Source organism: Pundamilia nyererei, unplaced genomic scaffold (assembly GCF_000239375.1).
Source record: "Pundamilia nyererei isolate P.nyererei 1_Seehausen unplaced genomic scaffold, PunNye1.0 scaffold00086, whole genome shotgun sequence".
Taxonomy (NCBI): Eukaryota; Metazoa; Chordata; class Actinopteri; order Cichliformes; family Cichlidae; genus Pundamilia; species Pundamilia nyererei.
In genome coordinates this window covers 2325260-2352398 of record NW_005187487.1, presented here as the reverse complement: position 1 = coordinate 2352398, position 27139 = coordinate 2325260, and the positions used below count along the sequence as shown (strand labels likewise).

Sequence of the window (27139 nt, the reverse complement as noted above, 5' to 3'; positions counted from 1 at the left end):
TTTAACAGCTTCGGGATACGAAGTGAGAATTGGAGTATTCAATTTTTTTTATATTGACTACACTGAAATTGAAAGATAAAAATAAATATAATATGACAATGACCTTATTATGATTGAAGGAATGATCTTTATTGTCATCATAAATAGTACAACATAATTCAGTTTGCCTTTCTCTTAGGATAGAACTTAAAATAACAATAAATATATACAATTAACAAATAAACAGAATATATAAAATAGGTAAGTACTTACAGATAAAAAAAAACAACTAAAATTAGCAGCAAACGTAAAATGTAAAAATAGACTCACTCTAACTGAACTGTTTTTGTGCCATGTATATGGTCAGTTGTATAGGATAAAAAACATTTCTCAGTCTATATATATATATATATGTGTGTGTGTGTGTGTGTGTGTGTGTGTGTGTGTGTGTGTGTGTGTGTGTGTATAATGTACATGTAAATGTACATATCATATTTATCTATAAATGTAAACATAATCTTGTTTCCTGTCCTGGCTTTTCTAAGCTGGCTCACATCAGATGGGCCCCAAGCTGCATAATGAAAATCCTGGATACGCCCCTGTTGAGGAAATAAACATAGGAGAACGTACGGCTTTAACTCTTAGCCCGCCTCCTCCTAGAGAGAGTAACACGACGTCACCGGGCCCGGCAGCCAATCCGAGAGCGATACGCTCTAGCTAGAGGAGATCTCCTATGTATTGGTGAAGCTGGTGTGCATTCGGCTGTGTGTATGTGTGTGAGTGTGCGTGTGTGAATGCGAACAAGTTGATATTCATTTAAATTTTTATTACCCCCTCCTCCCTCATCATAAACATATTTGAGTTAAACTCCGGGAGAGATAAAAGTAGTTAAACATACAGCAAAGGCAGAGTGACTCCGATGAACTCGAAAATAAGTTTGCTGCGCACTGCCTTTGAAAAGAAGCCGCATCTACGCAGTTTGAGGAATCTCGGTGTGTCGGTGTTTTTATCGACACCGGAGAGAGTCAGTGCAGCTGCTTTGTTGTGTGCCTTCTTTCAAAGTCGCTGGTGAAGTTGTTGTAACCGTCACGCTATAGGAGGCAGTAAAGCGGGGATAAGCCATACACGAGAAAATAAGACAAAATGCTGAAGACGCTGACGAAGAAGCTGAGAAGACATTCACTCAATGAGATCCATCCTTTCCAAGTGAAGGTAAGTTCATTACACACCGTGAAATGGTTGTCATGAAACTCGCAGCACAAACAGCTGAGAAAGAAAGTGACTCGTGTCTGTGTGTATGCGTGTGTGAGCGCAGCGTGGCTTTACTTTTGTCTCGTGACTCGCTTATGAACCTTTATTAACACTATTTCTCTTTCACACGAACAGAGCAGCAGTCATTCCCAGCCTTATACACCCCGAGTGGCCACAAGCCCTATCAGATGGACTCCTCCATCTGCACCACCTCTGGTGGTCAAACGAGTTCATTTGGACTTATTTAAACGGAATCTGGACCACTTTCAGCTTACTGTTTACTCTTAGTGATTACATTCTGCTGACCATTTATCAGTTTTGGTTAGTAAATTGTCTCAGCTGTTTACCCATGACTCTTGGACGCTATTTTAACCATTAGTCCATTACTTTTAGTTACAAATTGAATTATAAGTTATTTATTACATCAAGCTACCTGTTTGAACAATGTATCCTTTATCTTAACGAATAGTTGTTATCTACTATTCATAATTTTGAGGTAAAGTCCTTCTAGGAGCTACTTTGACTTCTTGTTTATTACTGTTTGACCAATTCCTAAATAGCGTTTTCTTTCTGTGGGACAGGCTAGAGCTTCATCACTGCTGTGCGTGTTTTTGGAGGTACTCTCAGCCTCATTCATTATCAAGCAATTTACTCTTCATGGCTACTACAGGACTTTCTCTGGTGTTTACAAGTTAAAGTCTTAAAAATCCCTCTTGAGCTAAACATGTTTGCCTCGCTGTCATATAAGAAAGGAGAAACACTGAGAAACATTGGCCTTCTGTGTGTAAGAGAAAGGCTGGTGGAAGTAGTTCAGAGTGTGCATATGTGTGTTTGGGGTGAGTGTGGGGGTACAAATTGAAGCTCATTTAGGATGTACACAAACAAACATTTCAGTAAAAACCTTATTGCTGCAAGCTGCCCCCACATCTACATCTTTACCCTCCAATTGTCCACCACAGAATCCATGTAAGTGCTCCTCAGTTGTTGCTGGCTGTTCAGCTTGCATAATGCCTCTTTTTGGGGAGTTGAACGGTGAATTGTATCTTGCACGGGTCACTGACTTGCTCCATCTACAACACTATTGTGCGTCAACCAACTGTATAGTCGCATGGCAGCCATTTTGTGCCAAAGTGCGCCCATTCAAAGGCCTGGAGGTGGATATGGGGGAAAGTGTGCCATCCCTATTGTCTGCTATTGTTTGTGTTTGTTGATCTGCTCACTGGTGGAAACGTTCTGCCTGTCGTAGTGATGGGAAAAGTGAGTTGTGACAAGGCTGGTTGCCTTCATGCTGGACTGACACAGGATGGCCTGTGAAAGCCGCTACACAGCACTCTTAAACCAGTACAATGGTGATTTATCAGGAATTTCTGCTGGTATGACCCCTGCTCCAGGACCTGCACTAATGCAGTGTAATGATTCAAGAAGAGGCAGCCAATGGAGCACCTTTCACTGAAGGAATTTTAAATGATAATCAAGGTTTAGTACGATCTTAGAATCTTAGTTAGTGATAGAAAGTGTACTCATGTCGATTATTGCGACACAAAGCCACAAACAGGAAAAAAAAATTGTTTTTTGATTGTTTTTTTTTTTTTCCATCATGGCTGATTTTTTTATTTTATTTTATTTATTTATTTATTTTTCTTCTGGTCCTGCTTTTTGTTGTCACTAAGATAGTATTTAGTATTTTATCACTCAGTTGGAGGGATGAAGCTCGCTGAGGCCTAGAGACTGGTTGGCAACCATCTGGCAACCTTGAGTCATGAGGGAAAAATGTTTATTCTTTGATCTTATTGTGAGCGGTTGCTGGCAGTTGCTGTGGAAAACAATTATTAATGTCCTACTGATGCAGCCCTAGAGACCAGACATTGAGCTTCTGTAATCACTAGCTTCTTGGGAATACTCCCACCACTTTGAAAGTGGTTGGTGGAGGTTGCAAAGAAGTATGCAGTGGCAATACTTCCTTGCAATTGTTTTGGTCGCTTGCATGTTGTCACTGTCACTAATAGTGTGCATGGAAGACATTAACTGTCTGCACAAATTTGCAAACTAATTGCCAAGTGGCCATTAAATTGAAAAGTACAACGCAAACTGAAAATGAAGAACTCCCACCTTCAGAGTAAAAGTGCCTTTTACAGCTTTTACTTTGAAGTAAAAGTTCAAAGCGACAAAGGGGGTCATCTGATTTTTGGCGTTTTCTGTTTTCTTTGTATTATTGTTGCATGTTTTCAATATAAAGCGCCTCGAGGCAACAGTTGTTAATGTGCTGGTTGGAGTGTTAAAGCCCCACATTTTTTCTATAGATGAATGTTTCTAGTTCGTGTCACATTTTTTCAAGTAGCACTGCAGCTCGAAGGGTAAACGGTGAGTGTCCACCTCCAAGTCTGTGTCTTCCATGTAAGTTTCTATCTGAAATCTGCTAGCGACTGAAATAATCACAAGGATGATTTTGGTGCAGCATCATCTTTGCGCTGATTTCATTTGTTGAAATACCGTCTGGCAACCACCTCCTAACCATCTGGGGAAAACACGTTTCCCTAGTGACCGGTGATTCCCGGGTTTTGTGACAAGTCCTTAGCCCTGTGTAATTGAGACCTAACCAAGCTAGCTACCATTAGCTGATAACTTTGCTATCTAGCCTCTTGTCTAAATAGAGCTTAACAATAACTGCCCACTTTTTAAGGGCCCCAGTTCCGGAATTGAAATTCCTATTCATTCTGTCCATTGACGTTCCAGAAAATCCTTGTACAAAGAGTTTTAATCCTCAAACCAAGCCAACCAGCTTTGAAATTAATCATGACCATAAAAAGATTTAATTTGAATGTATAAGGGGTCAGTAGGCTCTAATTATATGTTTTAGCAGATTTTTATGTCAGATGCCCTTCCTGATACACCCTTAGTAGGATTTGTGCCTTTTCCCAAGCTCTAAAGGGAATATTTTATTTGTTAAGGGAGTGTGTAAACCACTACACTGTGGAGCCACAGGAACTACTTATCACACAGTGCATGCACAGCATATGCAAAATCCACAGCAACCTTCAAACCTTTTGAGTTTAATCCATGTAATGTTTTATAGTAGTATTTGTGAATATTAAACATTCATATTTCCATGGTAACAATGACCACCAGCAATCACAGACATCACAGTTTCAATTGCGGATTGTGGATAGAGTAGATCTTTTCCACAACATTGGAAACAACACAGTTTTTGTTAAAGTTGATATCTTAAAGATTTCTAGTTTCTACAAGAGCATGCACCATTGTTTCACAGTGTTGTAGCTCATCTACTTTAGATAGTAACATCACTATGACGCATAATCCATAAACCCATACGAAGGACATGAACCTCACTATTGAACTCTGTGTGACGCTGCTGATATTTTATACCTAGTAAAATTTTGGAAATTATGGTCCAGATTTAAATTTTTGCAGCAGATTTTTCTTGTACACTTTGACTCCTCCCCTTGCTGTGTTGGCCCTTTACAGACTCAAAGAAGCCGATGTATTGGCTTCGGGATAGTTTAAAAGAGACTAAACGGTCTCTCAAGGTCCTGGAGCTTCGACAGATTAAAACCACTTAGAGCTACACTACTGTGAGGAAGATCCACCAGCTGAGTGTGAGCTGAAGACAGGCAAGCATGTCTGTCCCTATGCTGTGTGTCTTTATGAGAGGGGGAATGGAGTGTGACAGTGTCCATGACAGTGTGGAAGGGCAGAGCAAAGCTGATATGTGTGTGAACTGGGTGGTGTGTATTTGTGTGCGCGCACGCTGTGACATTGCCATTGATCCAGCTTAGCAAGCTGCTCAGTGATGCAAGGCACTGACAAGGATTTCATTCAACTGTTCTTGACACACAAACACACAAGTCTTTGTATGTGTTTGCATGCGTACACAATAGCAGTTTCTATGCTTTATTCCTGCAGGCTCATTTTCATTTTTGCTTATTTGTCCAAATGAACTTCAAGCACTCTCTTCTTTCTTTCTTTTTTCTTGTCTTCTGTCTTTTTATTCAGGACTAATGTAACACTGTACTGTGAATAAAACAAAAGTATGACTCAAACTTTTCTCAAAATATCAGCAAATTACCAGGTGAGGAAATGTATGGGTCAACCAAATCTGAACACAATTCTTACCTGACCGCTTCAGAATCAGCTGATTTGTTTGGTTTAATAAGTATACCACATTTAATGAAGCCCTGCAAAATTTTACCTTCAAAATATGAGAATTTTTCCAAGTTACAGGCCCTCGAAGTACATCAGATTGGGCTGAAATTTGGTAGATTTTAATTCATGTGAGATTTTTTTTTCTCCTCAGCATGTTTCAGGAACATCAGTATGGTGAAATGTGTATCATATTTAAATAGCAACACAGTAGCAGTTTATTGTCTGTGATACAGAGTAGCAGAAGCAGGCATTGGTACCCCAAATGCTTAATTTCCTTTTCCACAATTCACTGAAAGGAAAAAGTGAAAAGTGCAATTTGGGTAAACTACCTCCTAACAATGTGAGAATGACTGTGGAGGGTCATTAAGCTTTTCAAATATTTTTTTCACACCTGTTTTCAGATTCAACGCGATTGGGACCTTAAATATTAGTGCAATGCTAATGTGGAAGGTTGTGCCGACTGAACTCCTGATTAGGTTGTGTTTGTGGTTTTTTTTTTTTTTTTTTCTTTGCATATAGTTCTCTATATCAGTTAAAGAACAAATATAGTTCTTGGCCAGCTTTTCTTGGTGGACTGAAGGCTGGGTGAGAGGTTAAACTTGCCAAGCAGATGTTTCTCGCACAGCTTTCACCTACTTCCAAAGTGAATGGAGGAGATCATAAACTCATCATAAGACATATGATAACATTTATTAAGAAGCCCAAGAATAAGTTGCCTTATTTTCTAAATATTGACATATCCAAACATAACCTTCATTGGATTAGGTTCTTGTCTTTTTTTGTCTAATTGTGTTTCATTCTTGGCTCTCAATGTGTACTTCAGTCACAACATAATATATAATCTTTAGATATAGAGTAGCTAGGTAAGCTTCTGCTCACTTCTAATGTCGATGAACCTTGTAAATCCTTTTTATTGCAATGTTAAACCTAATCTTAAAACATTAATTTATGAGAGCTGAAATAATTTTTGAAGAATGTACTTACAGGTGGGGCACTACTGCTTTATATGCTATTTTTAGCAAATGTATTAAGATAAACAAAGTCTGTAAATAGTTGGGATTGTCTTGAATCTGATTGTTTGAAACTGGATAAAAACTGGCAGCCTGAAAGAACTAGAAAGTGTCTAAGTTTGCAATATTTAAATGGACAAAAATGTAGCGATATTGTATTGTGTATATATTATTGCTAGTGCACATGCAAATACTTTTGCAGAAATACTGTTTGCAAGGCACCACCCACTTTTCTGTAATCCATACCTACTCTGGTGTGGTGCTGTGACAAGTCAAACGTGGTTATTACATATTCTCTAAAGAGTTGCAATTCCTCTAATAGCCACTTGAGGCTGGATAAAAAATGAGGCAGTTCCCATAGACTACCATGTTAAAATGCCCAACTTTACAGCAGAAATGAACATGTTTACTGCCTGCTACGGAAAAACTGCTTTAGTCTATATTTCTCATTTCCATATTTATATTAACTGTATATAGTTTCATTTTTTAAGTAAAGCAAACTTTTGTATTTTAATCATGTTATTAGAACCTGTTTGAGTCACAGGTCAGACTTGGGCAACAGTAGCTGCTTCCTGTCTGCTAGGCTTGCTGTCAGCTGATTGGATTTACTGAACCAGAGCTCTGGACTGAGAGCATTTTAATGCAGTTATCTCTATCATTGTTTGTTTTTTGTTTTTGTTTTTGTTTTCGTAGCATCCAAGAGAGTCTGGGCTTCATTTTTTTAGTGAGTGATATTGTAGTATGCTCAAAAGTTTAAATTGGAAGTCCATACCAGATACTTTGTTAGGCACATTTTGCTAATACTGGGTTGGATATAAGGTAAGCCATAAGCTCTACGCTTTTTCTTATCAGACAGATAAAAATGCAAAAAAAATACATACATTTCTGTCAAGTTAACCAAATCAGAATCTTTAAATTAATTACATACTTCCAATCTCTCATTTTTATCCAGGAAAAAAAATCGTAATATGATGCAGCCTTTTTAAGTTGGAGTTATGCAGTCCAGGCTTGACTAGAGCATTATGCATGAACTGAACTCATTATCTTATGCAGACTACTAAGTGAAATACTGCTCACTTTACAGTAGCAAGGGAGCAACCATTAGCACCATATCCTGGAGCTGAACAGCTGGTGCTACAGCACAGTGTGATGGTGAATGTCAGTTAAGCAATAGCTAGAGTTTGTTGTAGCTAGCTGTGCCAAAGGAGTACCCGTATCAGATGTGGTTCACTGAGAACACATGCAAAGTTTTTCTCTCTTTCATAGTAATACCTGATATCAGATAACTGTCACACGCCAAGTTTTTGCTGTCTAGAAAAACAAAGTGAAACTTATTCAAATACCCATACATGCACCACGGCTTTGCTTCACACTCCCAGAGGAGATTTTGCATAACTTATTTTTTATCATCTGTTGACATGTACTTGTTTTGCATTAAGAGAAATTCATCAGATGCTGTAGTAGCTTTTGAGTTCATGGGAAGGGGTCTCGTTCTGTTCATGCTTGAGCTGTTGTTGGTCTTTTAACCCCTTCTGGTGAGAAACTAGAAGCAAAGAACTTCTAAAGTCTCATAGCTTAGATAGTCTAGCCCTATGGAGCCATATCCTCTCCCTCAAAAAACTTTCATGTGGTAAAAGTTATTCTTCTGTCAATTTCTATCACGTTTTTAACTGAAGAGGTCTCCAGTTAAAGTCATTTTTGCTTAGGAAGATTTCCAAGTGAATGAACGATACCACTATATCAGTGCTCAATGCTTCATTTATTGCATCCTTTAGCAAAGGGTACTTTAGAGCATCCTTTATGAAAGGAAATTCCCACAATTCATAGCAACCATCAGTTTGTGAAAACAAATAAACATAAATAACAAGTAATAGAAATCATGTAAATATTAACAGTGCATTTTCCATTTTGTGACCTAACCTGCTAATATGTATGATTCTTTAACACAGTGTTGTTAAACCCAAAAATGAACTCTGAGAATAGATTTTCTATGATTAAACAATTAAGATTATGAGCTTTATCAAAGTGATCAAAGTCATTTTAAGGTTCACTATAATTTAGTTTGCATTAGTTATGTCCATTATTGTATTGCAGTCTTTAGGACTGTCTTGACTTCAGTCCCAGAAAGTCAGAATAAGATCGTCTCTCCAGTAGGACGAGAAAATATGAGTGGACTTGATAAGCAACTAACCACAATCACTGTGACCTCCATGAGATGAAGTATTTAAGATGTGGATGTCATTGTCATCTCCGGCTAGTTCCATGTCAACAACATTCACATTGTTAAGTAGTCTTATGTAAGTATAGTTGAATTCCCTGAGCACCGTGGTTCACTTTTCCTAAGTCCTTAGAAATTCTCCTTTACAAATTTCCCTGACATGTTTTCCATTGAGATCAAGGGTAAAGTGATTAGGAAAAGGAAGTCATTTTTTTGGTCTGTTTGACCGCAGCCGGGGTCAAGAGAATAGCTGTTGCTCTATTTTCAGATTTTGATTGCATTAAAGTATCTTTCTGTCACAGTCAAAGTACCATGAGCCACTCCACCATCTGCCATTTTGATTTGTCTTTTTCCAGACACGAGTCACCTTCAGCCACCACAACCACATGCTTCTCACACACATGGGGTTTCTGTTGTGGTTCAACCACTTTACTAATGTTTGTTATCATTTGGAAACGGTTGTCATCGAGGGAGGACTTCCTACCATATATCCTTAGCCAACCAATTAGCATGCATTAGCAGACTCCTTTTTTGATGGACAAAATTGTAAGTGTTGGATTTTTATTTTTATTTATTTTTATTTATTTATTTTTTTAAGCTGACATTTTTTGGAGGGGGCGTGGGGGGTCAAGATGCAGTCAGAGCATGTTCATGGACATTGGCATGAAAATGTAAAATGTAAACATGCCAGAATTTATTAGAATCATTCATTTTTCCGACTGACAGAGATTTGTCTGTGAAGAAGCTTTCAGAATTCCAAAGAAGCAGAGAAGCAAAAGCTGCTAACTTGATCTCAGTGGTGATCTCACTGCGAGTGAAAACAGATTTAAGCGACTCAGACTAAATTCCTGTCTCTTCTGAGTACAATTAAAATGTTTATAACCCGCAACTAGTACCAGTTCACTCTTGGTATCCTACAACAGTAATGTTAACAGGATTTCGACTGCTTTATGGATGCTGCCCAACAATAACTCTCTGTAGTATACAGTGTTGAAGCCCAAGCCAACCACTTGCCAAAACACATTTCCTCCTCACAGTTATTCCTCAATGTCTTTTTCATATGGAGTTCATGAAGTGAAGCTGTTTAACTCGAGACTCCCTCAGCCAAGGGGTTTTGTCTTGTGAACTGGCTCTGGGTCTGTTCATTGAGTATCCTTCCCACAGCTCATGCACCAGTGAAAAGCATGAAGGCTACACTCTTTTATTGCATGGAATATACCCTTTGTTACACTTTTAGGTGACTTCTAGATGTCTTCATTAAGATAGGATAGCATCCTCTGTATATGTTTTAGAAAATGGTTGGTGATAACTTTTTTAAAATCTTTAGCGGTAACATTGTTAGAACATCTTGCCTTGAGATTCCTGAAGGTGGCATGTTTTTTAAAATGAATAAATTACTTTGAGCAAGTGGAGCTTCTGATTTGCATTTTCAGCTGTAGCTCGTTTTCAGTTCGTTTCAGTATTTGTAGGATATTTATTGCTTCAGTTAATGTTCCTGTAGGGTTAAAAAGTTCTATTAATTGTTGCCTTTCATTTTTAAGCATCGCCATGTTGTTCCCTAAACTCCTTAAACTCTTGTTGTTCGATTGTCAATAAATGTAGTAAGTGCATTCATAGGAAATGGACTGTTTTGTACACTTTTCCATGCTTTTTCCTACATGAGTGCTTGGTGTCTAACATTCATACTACAATGGATCCATCAGAGAAAAACTTGGGGAAACATTAGCTGGGCTTCTCTACTGACTTAGCCTCTGGGTGCAAATTTTAAATGCACTACTCATGTAGTCAGCTGATATCTGGGACCAACCTTGGGGTTCGGTATCTTGCTCAAGGATAGATTGGCATCCAGACTGGAGTAGCAAGGGATTAAACAATCAACTTCCTGATTAACAGAAGACCTGTAGCTCCTGAGCTATAGCGACCCCGAATGGCCTTTAGATGATGAGCCATGTCATTGCTGGTAGTATGCTATATACTCGGGGAATAAGTCATATTAATTTAGCACATAGCACTTGGTCAAATTGGAAACTTTGGCATGTAGTGCTTACTACCTACTGCAAGCACTGTCACCTCGCACCAAGAAGGTTCCTGCTTTAAATCTACTTTGCCTTTCGGTGTGGAGTTGTGCATATTCTGTTAAAAAGCTGCTTGCATTCCCTCTAGATACTCCGGATACACACATGTTTATTTAACCGGTGATTCTAAATTGGCAAATGACATGTATGATTATCTGTTTCTCTGTGTTAGACCATATAGAATCTGGAATAGATTAGGGACTTGTCTGTGGAGCACCTCAGCTCTTGGTGGAAGTAAACTGGGACAGGTTACGTTCATTTCACAAACCTACCACCAGAAACGTTATCTGGGCTTCTCTGCTGACTTAGCCTCCGGGTGCAAATTTTGAATGCACTACTGATGTAGTCAGCTGATATCTGGGACCAAAATTTCTCTTTTGTTCTGCAAATCTTTGTTTAAGGATTCAAATTGATTAAAAAATAATAGAAAGCTAAGCCTTTGATAATAGGCATTTGGGAAAAAAATGTCCATCTTTTGCACCCAGCTTGGATTGTTTACCTGCTAAAACCTGCTCAGATGTGACTTTTTGATGTTATCAGACTTGCTCTTGGAGAGTATAAGCAACTGAAGTTTTTAAAGGAAGCATTATATGAAGGGGGAACTCCAGTTAAACATTTGTAAATGGCCAATCACAAGGAGGTAAAAAACCTGTTATTAGATGGTCATAAAGTTTTTTGGTCTAGTCTAAAATATCATCTATAAATTAACATTGTTTTCAAGGGTCATTTAGACACTGTCCTACTTTGTGAAAGACAAAAATCATTGAGCTAGCAACATAAAGTGTGGAAAGAGTGTTTGCAGTGTTACATCATCAGACTTGGTTTGGCCTATTCTTTGGTCTGCACTGATATGACACATTGGACTGTAAGTATGACATGCTTTCAGTCAGTTTAGCGTGTAGCAATTTAAGGAAACTACATTTATGATTAATAGGAGTTTTGGCTGACAGAAAGTCAGCCAAAACTCCTGTTATTCATTACTGCTGATATAAGATGTGAATAATGTGATTTCAACGGCCTTGATGTTGTTGCATAACAGCATACTCTGGAACTTCCACTTAATATGAATTGAATACTGTCCTCCCTGTATTTGTCTTTGAAACCCTGGCTCATTTCCCCCTTTTTCACTGTATTTTTTTGAAGGCCTTCAGAAAGAGGAGGAGGAGGAGGAGGAGGTGGTGTGTGTTACACACTAGAAGGGAGGACACTGTATGTTTGTGTGGATGTATGTGTGTCATCGTACACACAAGCTCAAGCACAGATGGCAGCTGCTCAGCGAAGCCTCGGAGTGGTAATTACTGAGTGTGAGGCGCATTACTTAACTGTTAGCTTTGCAGTCTGCAGGGTATCTGTATTGTTGTTGCTGCTGTAGAGGAGGAAACGATTTTTAAAGAGACAGTCTGGTTTAGGTTGAATGTTTTTCTGTACAGCAACTTGTGTATGTTTACTGAAGCCAGGCAAAAATTTACTCTCAAGGTATGAATATTTTCTAACGTAAAGGCTCTGGAATTATATAAAAGTGAGTTAAAGTTTGGTGATTTTCAGTTTGCATTATTGCTGTCAAAGCCTGTGACCTAAAAGAGATATACACATGAAATATTCAGGGCTTAAAAAAAAACACTTTTAAGCCCTGTTAAAACGGCAAACAAATCAGTTTTACACCCACGCCAAGTGTCACGATCTAAGACCAAAATCTTCCTTTTCTTTGGCTTGAAAGAGAAGGACCCTTATATATCCTTGTATGATAAACTTTGTTTTTTTTGTGTATGTGTGTGTAATATTAAGATTCATATCAGCAGGGGATATGAGGGGTTAATTTAGCATTGCATGTTTGACCTACAGTACAAGCTGATGCTTTTTCCAGATTTCCTACCATGGCAGCGGAGAGGGAGGGGAGAGCGATGACTCAGAAGGGGAGAACCAGGAGCTTGCACAGATTGACAGAGGTATGTCCCCACTGCCAGGCAAATCACCTTTAATTGAAAATAGACGATGATTTTCTGTTTTGGGTCAAAAATAAAGATTAGAGGGGAACACTTATTACTGGAGGAGAATTTTGACTGTGGAAATGTCCTTCAAATTATTACAGTGTTTTCTGGGAAACGAAAAAAGTTTTAATCACCTAAGAAATGCAGTAAAGGTGAAAAGAGGATGTTGAAAGAGCCATTCATACTTATACTTGTTGTTGGCCGTAACAGATTGCTTACAGGAAACTTGAAAAGCGTTTCACTTCAATCAACTTCAGCTACTTCAGAAAGCTGCTGGCAGAAGTTTCATTAGAAAAAGGAAATACGGCCAAATAGCAGCTGCACTGAGGTCATTTATAAAGCTTCTAGTTTTTAAAGTAGCTACGTCGTCTGGGATCTCATTATCTCTCAGACACCTTAAAAAGTAGATGTATTCATTGCACTTTTCTTGACTGATTCAGATTTTGTCTTTCTTTTAAATTCTAAATGTGACCTGCCGATACCGAATTATAACTGACAGCGCGTACAAACAATTTAAACTTTTCCTCAATGTAAAATTAGATTTTCATAGTAAAATAAATTGGTAAACTTCACAATTTTGACTTTATAGTTTGCACAAAGCTACAGGATCTTCTCTCACTTAAACAAGATGAAAATAAAGTGCTCTGCTACTGGAAGGAGGTGCAAATGATTAAAAAAAAATAAGTTGCCGAATGCCCACTTTTACCGGACGTGTTTTACCTTATAAAAAAAAAGCAAATGCAACAGATTTATATAACAAATCCAAGTAGTTTTTGATGCGTGTCAGCTACAGTGATTGTCTTTGTCCCCTGATTTCCAAGAACTGGGAGAACAATAGAAAATAAATATATATTTTGATAGTGTAGAGTTGGGGTAATCTGGAATGATTACTTAGCCTTTATTAGGATTCCTGGTGACTTTTGTTCCTAGTCCTTTAGAGGAGGGAGAGAGAGATAAATCTGACTAGTGGTTAGTTTAAAAGTAGGAAACAGATGAGAGCACAGGGGTACCTTGTTTCAGTGTAACTGGTCTGTTCGGTATTAAATTATAATCTTATAAATTTTTTTACATTTGACTTATGAGTTTTTAATTCTCCTAGAGAGGCGGAGAAATTGTGCCCTCACCCCTCTGGCCACCAGCCAGCAGCACAACCAGGGTCCCCTCTCTCCTGCACGGCTGCGACGCCTGCGCCTCCTTTTAGATGCCAATCTGGATCGCCACTCTTCAGAGGAAGAACTCGAGCGAATCAGCTGCGGCGATAACAGGAAGTGGGTGTCTTCACTCTCCCAGCGCCATGGCGATCACCACAGCAGTGCCTCCAGTGATGAGGAGGTGCGGGACCTCTGTGGCTGCAGGTCGCCTGCCGCCTCCGCCAGGTCGCTGGGGGAGCCCGGTGCTTGCCTGGCTGCCTCCCCCAGCCCTGTACTTTTCAGCTCCAGCCCACCACGTAGCCTCAAGCCACCCCCCATGCGATTTCAGCTGCAGGTGGTGCCGCCGGTTGCACGACCCATCATCTTGACCCACTTTGACCAATCAGCACCTTACAGAAAGTATCGGCACAGCTACGGGGGGGAACCAGGGAGACCCAGTCTGGACTTGGAGAAAATGCAACAGGTCCGTGAGTTAAATACGAGGAGCATGTATATGTTAGTGCTAAATTATTAAAGCAGGGTTTTTCCTGCAGCTAGTATAATGCACCCTTTTTATTCTCCCCTGAAAGAAGGCAGTATGTAATTAGTTCATTTTGTTTGTCTGTCTGTTTCTTAGCAGTCTAAGATTTACAGTTTTCAAGATGTCATATTTTTTGTGATGGTAGATGCAAAAAAACAGCTCAAACAGATTAAATTTGGGTAAAATCTGGGTCAAGGTCACACTAAATGTAAAAAAACAAACCCTTTTGTATTACCCACAATTTGTTTTTTTTTTATCGCCTTCAAACTTCTCAACAATATACTAGGCCTCAGGAGACACGAGTATCTAGGTTGGCCAAGCATTTGACTTTGACCTTCATTGAGCCCAAGGTCAATTTTGACCTTGGAAAAAATCGCAAGAAACCGTACTGAGTAATACATCCTCTGAAAGGTTGTGGAAAGAACTCTTCAACACACTTTTAATTTTTTCCATCTGATGTCCTACGACGTCTGTGTTACCAATAACAAGTTGAAGTCATCATATTGTAATAAAAACAAAGTTTTACTGTAGTATAGCTCTTGCCTTCGGGAGGACTTGCGCCCTCTGAGCAATCTTGTTTGTTATGTTGCCTTAAATGACAAGAAAATGCCTACAATTTTGCAATTTAAGGTAAAACTTGTTGTTTTCATGTAGACTTATTATGTTATGTTCAGTCAGCCCCCAACAGCCAATTTTGAGTCCGTAAAAACCCTGTTAACGATCGTAGTATCAATGGGCCCTGAAGGAAATGGTTTTGTTGTCCATATTGGAGAAAATGGCATGCGTTTTTATACTTCCTTGACCATAACAGGGAACTCTCTTTTTGAGGCAACTTGTGAGGGCCCGGGGCACTTGCCTTTCACATATATCCTGCAGCACCGTGTACCACATTGGCTACACTTCAGTGGAGGCTCATTACATTAAGTGTATCAAGTCGTCAGTGTATAAGGACATAAATCCAAGCAGTCAATGGAAACATTTAGTAAAAGTGCATCACAGAAAACTTAGAGTTCACATCTGACTAGCTCATAGTTTGGCTGTTGGCACTTACAGGTAAGTAATATGTGCTGGCAGCCTAGCACCCACACACAGAGTTGGCTACAAGGACAGGTAAAGACTTAAAAAATCAGTGACCAGATTCTGTTGTTAGGAGGTATTGTCCTTTAGCATGTAAAGGTGAAATGCAGTGTTTCAAACTCTCTTGCTAACTTATGACACAGATACTGCATCACATCAGGCCATGTTTTCTTCTGTGCAAAACTGAAACTCCAGCAATTACGGCAGTGTATGCAGCACTCACTTCCTCTTCATTTTTTGATGGTAGTTTCCATCATATTCACCAAAATTCTGCAAAGCTTGTGATTTCTATTTTTGATTTTTTTTTTTTTTTTTTTTTGGGTGACTTGTAAATTTCCATAGGGAGTTTAGTATTAGATAGGCTAACATTTATAGCCTTCACTGCACATGCACACACTGTAGAAAAAGGGTATGTCCTGCAGAGCCAGTTAATATTTGGGACAATATCTCAAGATGTTAGACAAGGGAACACGGGATAAAAAAATGCTTCACAATCCCACATAAAGAAGGATATCCGGTCACCTTGCTTAAAAGTAACACATACATGAAATTGCATAACAGTATGAATCCCTATTTTTACTTGTGGATTAACATGTAAGCAATATTTTGTTGTTGTAAATGGTTCGGGTGGAACTGATTAAATACTTTTGGTTAGTTTAAAGAATTACAGTGCATTATATATTTTATAACACTGAAATTTTCCTAAAATGTGAATGCACTTCTAGCTTTTAGCACAGTAAAAATACTAAGTACTTCCAAATTATGCTTCAGTACAGCACTCTAATCTACATTTACTTAATGGCTCTGCGGTTTAGTCCCCAGGGCACTGTATAACTGATTAATAATAATCAATTTTTAATTGCTATCAGTCGTTATTGCTGTAATTGAAACAGATCACTGACAGACCATTTCTCTCTCAGTAGGATGTTTAACTTGGAGCTTGGAATGCCATAATTTTGGATAATCAGTGAGTTTATGTGGGGATGTTGTATTAGGAGCCAGATTTTCTTCCCTCAAATATTTGGATGCATTCACAGAATGCAGTCTTTTCATGTCCAACAACCCGTTTCACTGTATGCTGAAATAGATTCTCTGTACCTATTTATGTAATATCATATTTAATTCTGACACTATAGCAGTATGTGTGCCAAATGGCAGATGAGCCTTAACCCCCCCGTCTCCACCCCCCTGAGCAAATCAAACAGCGATCTTGGGTCGCACATTTGGTCCAAAAATTCAATCGTGAATACTCTTCAAATACACATGCACACACGCAAACAAAGTCCTCCCTTTCCATAGCCGGACGCTCGCCTCCACGGTGGTCTGGCTGGAGAGGGATGAAGGAGAGGGAGCCACGGACGGCAGATGTCCGCCCTCGTTTTTCACAAAGGCTGGCGAGCGAGGGGAAACGATGGAGGGGTGGAGGCAGAAGGAGAGGATTAAATAAACAACAGAAAAACGACAGCCACTAATGAGTCACGGCGAAGCTGGTCCGCTAATCATTAAAATCCAATAGACTTGTTGGCCCACACTGTGGATGGGGAAGGGTGTGTGTGTGTGTGTGTGTCTTTGCAAAGAGAGAAACTGCAGGTTTCAGGGGTCCATATGTCCGTGGGGTTTTTAGAGGGAACGAACAGATGATAAGAGACAGCGGGCAACTTCGAGAGGGGTGAAGTGTAAAAAGAGAAGTAGTGTGTCGATGTGTATATGTGTGTGCATCCATCATCCTGCCTGTCTGTCTGTGTCTGCATGTGTACATCCTCCTGTCTGTGTCACTGTGTGTGTGTGTGTACGCTCAGTGAAGTGGAATGGGAGGTGCTGCAGGGAATACAAAAGGGGGCCTACAGAGGTAGCCAGCAGACACATTAACCCTTTAGCTGGACATCTCCCAGTCATGAAATCAGCCTCGACTTCTACACCTCATCCAGGGTCTGATGTACAACAAATAGCACATGTTCACTGGTGTTTGTACAGGAAAAAGTTAGCTTATAAACCTTGAATTTCTTATTACCCCCAAAAGCGATCTTAAATGTGCGTTAGAAAGATATATATGGCAAAGCTTCACATTATGTTTGGTCTGAGCACACCATAAGAATGCCGCGGTCAGACATTTAGTGGAGGACCTCGCCCACGCATTTGTAGTACAACCACTTCTCTCTTTTTCTATGAACATAAAGTTGACAACCTTCTTTATCCTCTGGTTTTTATTCTGTTCGGAGTTCCAGAAGCAATTTGGTGCAAACAGTGTTTTATATGCAAATGATTAATTAAGGAGCACAAGCCAAGAAGACTGAGCTCTATAAAAGACGACCATGCCAATGCACGGCTTTATAAATCTAATGAAAAGGATGCATTTCTGCCTGTGCTCGTACACGCAGCTTCAGTCATGAGTTTTATGAATCTGGCCCCCAGGGGAGCAAGAAAGGGAAAGAGATGCGGTTCTTGTTAAAAATGTAATTTAAAGGTGTCAAATATGGGGATTCTGTGCCAAAGGTGCAGGGAACACCTGAAACATATTCTTAACTACATCCTGAAACCATACAAATGGACATGCAAGCAAAGGAAAAGCATTTTCAAGGCCAGAAACGAGAAGAGTAAGAAATAAGTATATTTGGCCCAAAATATAGCCTCCCAGGCTTATTTTCAGTTTGACTCATAGTCTATTTTTTTTTTCATTTCGAAGAGACGGCTATAAAAAAAAACAAGAGCCATAACTCTGTACATGCAGAGTGGGTGGGCTTACACAGCTTCATCTTACAGGAAGATATTTGTACAGCAAATCTGAACACAATAAAAGAAGAAGAAGAACAACAAGACTGTTCCTTTAGTTCAAAATGAGGCTTGCAGATACTGCAAACTAAATCCCGGGTTATGTTCAGTAGCATACTCCAATATAAATTCAATTTAGTTAGTGTGGCAGATGCTGGTCATTTGAGCAAAACAAAAAACTGGATGACAATTTAAAGGAAACACCTGAACTGTACAGTGACTTGGTCAAAGTTGTTCCAAGTGATCGACTGTATCCTGATGTGAGTGAAAATAGCAAAAGATTGAATTAAATTCTCTTCAAAGCACTTTATATCATAAGGTAAAAAGCCGAGAATAGTGAGAAAACCAACCAACAATTTAAAAAAACAAACAAAAAATAAACCTGTTATGAGCAAGCACTTGGTGACAGCGGGAAGGAAGAACTCTCTTTTAACAGGGCAGAACCAGGCTTAGGGAGGGACAGCCTCCCTAATGATAATAATAATGATTAAATGCTGAGTGGTGTATAAACACATAGAGTGAAAAGACATGAGTGAAGATAACTGCACCCACAGCAGCCCAAGACTATTGCAGCATAGCTAAGGGAGCATTCTGAGTTACCTGTTCCAGCCCTACTTCCTTTAGGAGGAAGCTAATTTCGGTCACTTGCATCTACAATCTTATTGTTTTGAGTACTTCTCATAACTGGTGGACGTAGGTGAGGAAGGAATGTAGCTTGAGCAGTAAGTCATCTGGCTTGCTTTCACGCTCTATTCGGCACAACGGGCTGGTACCAAACTGATCTGTTGGTCTCTGTCTTCACTCAGCTCATGAACAAACCCCAAAATGTTTGAGCAACTCCCCAAACACTGAGTGGGCACTCCACTTTCTTCTAGGTGAAAACAATGGCCTCAGACTACCATAAGAGTGCATGGAAAAAAATATTAATTCTTCAGATTGAAATGGTCCTTAAATGCTGAAGGATATTGACAGTGCACTTAGTTTTGGCTCCGGTGCTCCCTCTCTAAGACCAGGGGCTAACGTGCAGGTCTATGATCCCCCAGTGTGACCGTAAATAATTAGAGTCATGCCTTTATTTATTTATGGGTTCTTTCATTTAGTCTCTGATAACTCCTTATGCTTGCTTGTCCGTGTCCATTCCCACAAACTGCACAGATGTTGTTCTAAGTGATCGACTATATGCCGATGTAAGTGAAAATGGTTTTGATTGCTACATATACTATAACATTCACACCCACCAGGTCTCAACCCAGCCAGTTATCTATGAGAGATTCTTGTCTGACCTGTTAGCTCTCTGCACTGTCATCCAAACACTAAGTGTTAAACTGAAATGAATAACACCACTGTGAAAGCTAAGTAGAACTAAAAAGCAAAGATTCAATTAAATTCACTTCAATTCAATATTATTTACATAGCACTAAATCACAACAATAGTTGCCTTAATGCACTTCTATTGTAAGGTAAAGAGCATAGAATAGAGAAAACCCCAACAATAAAGCAGCTCGGATTGAGCAAGCACTTGGTGACAGTGGGAAGGAATAACTTCTAACAGGACAGACCCAGGCTTAGGGAGGGGCAGCCTTCTGCTGGGACCAGTTGGGGGTGGTGGGAGGAAGACACACTGTGAAAGAGAGTGAGAGATTAAAAATAACTAATGATTAAATGCAGAGGGGTGTATAGGCATATATCATGAAAAGAGGTCAATGAAGATAACCCAGTGCATTCTGGGAAGCCCCCAGTACCAAGCCAATTGCCGTTCAGAGGGAGCGCTCAGAGTTACCTGTTCCATCCGTAACTCCCCTTAGGAGGAAGCTAGTTTCAGCTGCTTCTGTCCACTTATTGTTTTCATCACTGCTCACAGCTGGTGGGCGTAGGTGAGGAAGGAATGTAGATTGAGCAGTAAATCAACAGGCTTGCTTTCTGGTCTGATATCTATTCATCACAACAGGCTGGTACCAAACCCTTCGTGTCGACTTCACTCGTCCTCAGGTCATGAACAAGACCCCCAAATTTTTTAGCCCGGAGAGGTGCAAACGATGGCCTCACACTACCATCCATTATAAGAGTGCAGTGTTAAGGTAGTACTTATGCCCTGGATTCACTTTTCAGAACCTGGAGTCTACATCCATCTTAACTAGGCGGCCCATGGATGTAAACAGTGGTTATAGCTTTCACCAAGGATTAGCCTAGATAAGTCAAGGCTATTTTTGTAGCATGTTGCATAGAAGACAAGTTCTGTACCCACGTTTCTACAGCTCGTTGGCAAGCTGTGACCTGTTTAAGGTGAGGGTGGTGTGCAGGGGTGGATAAAATTATCACTTTGATTTTTCTCTAAGATGGGTTCTTTGAAAGTTTGCACGAGGCCAGCTCAAACATGTAGCATCTAAAATAAACATTGGATTTGGTTTGTTTTTAAATTCTTCTTCAAGCATTTTGCACTCAAATACTGTAGACTGTAGAGTCACCGATGGGAAGAGGGAAAAAAAAGAAAGATGAGGGCTGGCAGGAGGTGAGCATGAGGGCAAGTGCACGCTGACTGTCTCCCACATCACAGCAGCAGGAGTCTTGTGGTGCTTCCATTCTCTCCTGCGCTCCCTTCCCCTTTGGAAGCTACCTCCGCGACTCCAGACAATTCGATGATTGTGTGGTCCCTCCACCCCCACTGTGTTTTCTTTCTTTTTTCTTTTTTTCTGAAAACAGTGGAGCTGCGTGGTCATGGAGGGGAGTGGGAGACAGGATATTGCATAAGCTTCATTGACCAACTGTTTATACTTGAGTGAGACAGCTGGATTTGCTGACTTCCTCGATCATCCCGAATTAAACATTAAGCCGGGGCCTACTTTGTTTTCATGTGTTGGTGTTTTGCTGTTTTTGATATGGCTGATTATAGAAAAATACTCACATGCACCGACACTAGCTTTAACCAGTCATTTTCTCTCATAAAAAGTTCAGTCTACAAGAAAAGGTGTGGAGCTTTTACTCTTCCTGTCACAGAGGAGCTGCTGCTGAAGTTTTAATATCGATAGAAAAGACACTGTGCTTTCTTCTTGTCTTCACAGAAGATGCTGCTGAAAAAGAACTGCGGAGGGAAAACACGGACCATAAAGATTCGGGTGAGTTCACTTTCATTGCCACACGAATACCCTGCTGGCAGGAAACGCTCCCACAACATTGGCGAACATTGGAATAGTATTCCTGTAAGCTTCAAAGCTCGGCTAAGACATAACATTTTGACTGCAACACTCGAGATGTTTTGAGAATATTGTCACGGTGAAGGTTATGAAGTTTACTGCTATCAGCTGTACGCAACATTCCTACAGCTGATAGCAGTAAAAAAAAGAAATAAAACAAATTGCCAACACAACAGCTGGTGATGTTTTCAGGCTGTTATGAGCTCTGAAGGGACAAAGCGCTCATAATGTTCCTCTAATGGCATTTGTTAGCAAAGTTAGTAGTTTTGACTGCAACATATAGAGGTTTTTGGTATAACAGATGATAATATATTTTTTTAGCTTTCCCACATCAGTCAGTCCATCTGTAAACCCTTGAAGTGGACAGTATTGTGCAAAAGTCTTGAGCCAAGCCTCATTTCCATATATTTTGCTTCCAAGGAGCCAAGACACACAACCCAGTGAGTGTTGTGTCTACACAAAAGAGAAGAAAGCAAAAATCTGTCCCCCATGTTTTAATAGGATCTATGAAAAACTCCAAAGATAACACAATTTGATGGGCATATAAAAGTATTTTGACGCCAACAAGGTGATTCCCTAAGAACTAATAGCTGAAAACTTGGCAGGTTGTGCAGTGTGTCCTTAATAAATGTGAGGAAACTGGACAAGTGGAGGACACAGGAAGAAGTTGCGGGCTTGAATAAGTATTTGCAGAAGATGAAAAGTATTTGAAGGTAATGTCCTTTATCAGAAATGGTCTCAGAGGAAGGTGGCTGTCAAGAAGCTATTCTTTAGAAAGGGAACCAGGTTGAAAGGACTAAGGTACGCCAAATTACTCAAGAACTGGCCTGAAGATCAGTGACAACAAGTCTTATGAAGTAATGAATCCAAATTTTTTTTGGTTGGCGGTGTTGTTAATCTGTATGTAGAGCGGTCCAACAGTAAGTGCCTGTAGCCATGTTTAAAAACCATCCATGTAAGATAATAAGCAGGATCCCATATTTAAATGAGGGCAAAATAAACGCTTCGTTTTGAACTTTTATTGCTGGGTAAAAAAAAAAAATGTTTCTGCTCAGGCTGAAGCGTTCCATTTATGGGTTGTAATATCTTTAACAGGGGCATCATCATGATATACAGATGCTGCTAACTTGAAGATAAAAGTGATATAAAAAAACCCCAGTGCTATCAGTTAAAGCCACAGATTCACTTTGCAGTTTATCACAGCTCTCTCACTGCAGACAGCATCTACACACTTAATGCCTAATTAGAGCAATGTGACAACTGCTAACAGAGTTCACTTTCCTCTTGCACACCGAGAGACTCACTAGGCTGAGTTCACTCTTAGTTTAATTGCCTTTTTGTCTTCTCCTTTCTTCTCTCATTTGAGCTAACGCTAGCTACACACTGACTCAGAGGTGTCTGCTCAATTTGTTGCTGGCCTTGAGTCACTGCAGTGAGTTGCACTATTTTTACTTTACGAGACTTGAACAAACCGAGTTCCCCGTGTATCACTTTGAACCAGTGTTCATACTGGTTTAGCCTTATTGAGATAAGAGTGACTTAAGAGAGTCATGTTAACAAAATAAATACATCTAAGCATGATTTTCAATGATAATTTTCAATGGTTACATGACGTCATTTACAATAGTTATATATATTTAGCTTCTTTAGCTGAAGAACCAGTGAGCTTATCCAATGATGAGACGTCCGTTCCTTCACAGTTCACACCATTCTTCTTATTCTTTCCTTGAGTATTCGTCAGATTATAATGAAACTTGCACTCAACAATGGGTCTTCACTCAAAACGGTGCTGAAGGTCGTCCAACTCACGGTAGATTAGAACGTTAACCAACTATGAATGGGTTAAAGTTCTAGTTAACTTGAAAATTTAGTTTGAAATTAAGATCCATCCATGCATCCATCCTCCCATCATCTGCTGCTTATCCGTGCTGGGTCACGGAAGCAGTAGTCTAAGCAGAGTCCAGACCTCCATCTACCCAGCCACCTCCTCTACGTCATCCAGGGGGACCCTGAGGCGTTACAAGGCCACGCGAGAGATCCAATCTCTTCAGCATGTCCTTGGTCTACCTCCGGTTCTTCATCTGGTAGGACATGCCTGCAACGCCTCACAGAGGAGGTGCCCAGGAGGCATCATGGTCAGACAGATGTTCAAACTACCTTAACTGGCTCCTTTTGAAGGGGAGAAGTAGTGTCTCTACTCCTACTTCCTCCTCTATGACTGAACTTCTCACCCCAACTCAAAAGGAGAGATCAGTCACCCTTCGAGGAAAGCTCATTTCCGCCACTGAGGAAATGTGTTGGGCTGTGGTCAAGGGCGGAGGCCCTGGTGGTCCTATACCCAACTGCTGAGGGTGGATATTGGGACATGAGAATAAATTCTTATAATAAACTAGACATTATGGTTTCTTTTTGGACCATATTTTTGATCGTGAACTTGTATCTCATCAGTAGCAGCTGGCTATCAGGTAGCAGACGTAAAGCTGTTAATGAATCAACTCCATCTTGCAAATTATCTGGAAAAAAAGAAGCAGTGAAAACACCAAGAAGGAAATACTACTTAGGCTCATGTCATTATCACAGCTGTAATTATAGTTTTGGGCGAGCTGCAGACGATTTTCAGATTTCCAGATGGGTCTCGGCAGTCTTTAGAAATGCCTGGTATATGAAAATCTAAAATCATGACAGGTCTAATTCCTGATATAGTCAGCTCTTACAGAGGATGCACCAACAGGCTGCAGTATAAGATAAATAAGAATTATTTTGAACTGTGAATCACACAAAGCTACTGTAACAGAGTCTAAAAATAAAGTGAAGAAAACCAGTCAAAGCAGATTATCATTATCAAGTGTGTCTTACACGTAAATTAATTGAAATCAATTTAAACACGACTTTGCATGCAGAGCCTTTCCTTTAATGCTGGCTGATGGGCAGTCCAGATCAGGGTATCCATTACAGTCGCGATAAGGTTGCGAGGTTGCTCAGCCCCTGTGAACAGACTGGCCTGCCTTATTGCCAGCACCTTGATCTCCATCCAACTGCATACTGGGACAGCATCTGGCTGCAGCGTTTGTTCCCATGCCCCACTAGCTACTGAGCTATAGAGACTGTGGAAAATCTGATAGCGCCATTGGATTCCTTTTGCAAACTTTACTGCAGTGATACATTAGCCTAAGAATGAAAAAATGCCCTCCTTTTCACGTTTGTTTGATCTCTTGATTTCACTCAACAGCCTTTAATAGCTGTGCTTTCTGCTTGTCCCATTAGTGCACATTTACCAGCCTGAATACTTCTGTAAATACAACAGGAATTTCCCAAAGAAGTCCAAACGCAACGGCCAACAATTAATCATCAGCGATGCGACTGTGTACATGGTGATTTTTGCTTAGAAGGACGGAGAGCTGGAGGCTGGAACAAGCTTTGTCGTCTTGGCACGGAGGAGGGCGCTCCAGAAGGAGGCACAGTGTGGTGAGAAAAGTGACGTTATTATCACGTCGTGTGGGATAGTGTCAGTGGAACCTTATCACACACTTGTTTATGAGCGCACACATGTGCGTGCACACGTACACACAGCGACTGTAACAGCATCGAGTATACCTCAGTCCTGCATGATGATGAGTGAAAATGTAAAAAACCGAGGTGGCGATGAGAGATGGAGCTGAGGAGGAGGAGGTAGAGTGTGTGCGGTTCCCTTGTGGTGTATTTCCAGGGATGGAGTCATTTTCCATTTATAGCCTGGCCGGCTGCTATCTGTTTAGTTCCACTGATACGTGGAGATATTGCTCATTATCCCGTGTTCTCACTGGTGAAGCTGGTAGTGTTGCTGATGTCCCCGTCAGTGACGTCTGTGGGCACTGTGTTTGTTCCAGTTCAGAGATTTTTGTCTCAAAGTGAGTGCACAGTGGATTGATGAGCCATTTGGAAGCTTGTGTCCACTCTTTGTGCACTTTTCCCCCCTTCCATCTCCTTCTGTCGACCCACGGTTTCCTGGCCAAGATCCAGCACCAAGGCACTGGATCTCGCTGGGTGGGTGCAGGAGGGGGTTGAAACTGGACTCAATTTTTCAAGCATGGGAGTTGTTACAGGGGTTGAGGAGGTTGATGGTGGTGGCGGTGGGGGTTTTGTGTAAGCAGAATGAAAACACAGCTTTGGACCCTGTAGCTGCTGCTGAGGCCTCCCCCTCAGGGCCTGGAGGTGAATAGGAGAGTTTATTGATGAGAGCTTCCCCGGCTGTAGCAGGCAAGAGTGATGGCGTCTGGTTTCAGCCACTGTAAAGAATGGAGGAGGGAAAAAATTGATTGAGCTGAGGGAAGTGGTGCAGATATAGGCAGAATTGAGGGAGCTAAATGTAAGGAAAAAGTGGTGCATGACCCTTTGGTTTCTGGTTGAGGTAAATCCGACTTTTGTATTACAGCAAGACTGAAATGGACTCGAGGTGAGGGCTCAGTGAAGAGCTACAATCCATGCTCACAGCTTTGAGCCATCGACCAGCACCAGTTATGCTCTTGTCCTGATAACATCTCCCCCTGGCATTGCAAATAAATTAACACTCTGAGAAGCTATCACATTCCGCTAGGCGCGATTGTGTTAAATAGGGCGCAGTTGCTTACTGCAGACCTCAGTATCGTTTGTATCATTTATTTAAATATAGCAAATGTTGCAACTCTGAAAGAGAGACTCCTAAAATAAATATGCAACAAACTTTTTCCGTGCTTTGAAGTCACATGATTGGCACAGTAACCTCTTAAGTAAATCCCGTCAGTGGCTTTTCGATGCCAATAGCGGCTGTTAAATCCTTAGAGTTTAAGATTCTTTTAGATGTTTAACTCAGCGGTCCCCAACCTTTTTTGCGCCACCGACCGGTTTATGCCCGACAATATTTTCACGGACCGGCCTTTAAGGTGTCGCGGATAAATACAACAAAATAAAACTAGTACCGAAAAAAGAAGATTTATTCATAACACACGTGAAAAGACCCAGGAAAACCGAGTTAACGATAAAAACGATAACAAAATAACGCTGAAAACTGATAAAAACCCTGAAAACCATACATTTCACACCTGAGCCTCAACTCTTGCGGCCCGGTACCAAACGACTCACGGACCGGTCCGAGGCCCGGGGGTTGGGGACCGCTGGTTTAACTGATCTTTCATGCTATCGTTCCTACTGCAGAGATCTGTACTCGGTCTGACCCTGAATGCCGCAGATGTAAACTCTGTGAGGAGGATTGTTAATGTGGACAGGGAGTTGTCCTGATGTATGACTTTTCTCTGCTGTTGGAGTAGCTCACAGCTACCATATGGAGAACATCTCAGCAGAGTTCACATCCATCAAGTTTACTGTGGCTCAGTCTCAGAGTGAGATTTTCCATGTCTTTCTCTCTCTTTTTTTTCGGCTCTTTATTCAAACATGAGTACACAGAGCGGCTCTAAGTGGTGATGGGAATTGTTGCTGAGTTACTGTTGTAGAGCTGAACCCCTGAAGATGTCGGTTGAAGTCATAGCAACACCTGTAGCTTCACATGCACTGATGTTATTGGGTGATTTTTCTAGCAGCGGCGGGTGCTCTCCCTGCATCTCAGGGGATCCACTTAGTTACTCTAATGCATTGGTCTCCCAATTTACAGCTCTCTGTATAAGCACACGCTCCAGTCTTTCCATGGTATCAGCTCGCTGCAACAAGTCTGTCTCTGAAGAAATGTGCTCCCTCCTTGGATTTGGCTCTGAGGGAGAAAGTGCCGCCTCACTGCCAA

General features: G+C 40.6%; 1 protein-coding gene across 1 annotated transcript in view; it reads left to right on the top strand.

Annotated features, from left to right (window-relative positions):
• Positions 1-714: 714 nt before the first annotated feature.
• Positions 715-27139, top strand: part of LOC102203552 (uncharacterized) — a 29764-nt gene continuing 3339 nt past the window's right edge. The window contains exons 1-4 of the mRNA XM_005738769.2: positions 715-1191; positions 12559-12640; positions 13782-14296; positions 21259-21312. Coding sequence (XP_005738826.1) covers positions 1123-1191; positions 12559-12640; positions 13782-14296; positions 21259-21312 — 720 coding nt within the window. The 5' untranslated portion in view covers positions 715-1122. The remainder of the gene's footprint in view (positions 1192-12558; positions 12641-13781; positions 14297-21258; positions 21313-27139) is intronic.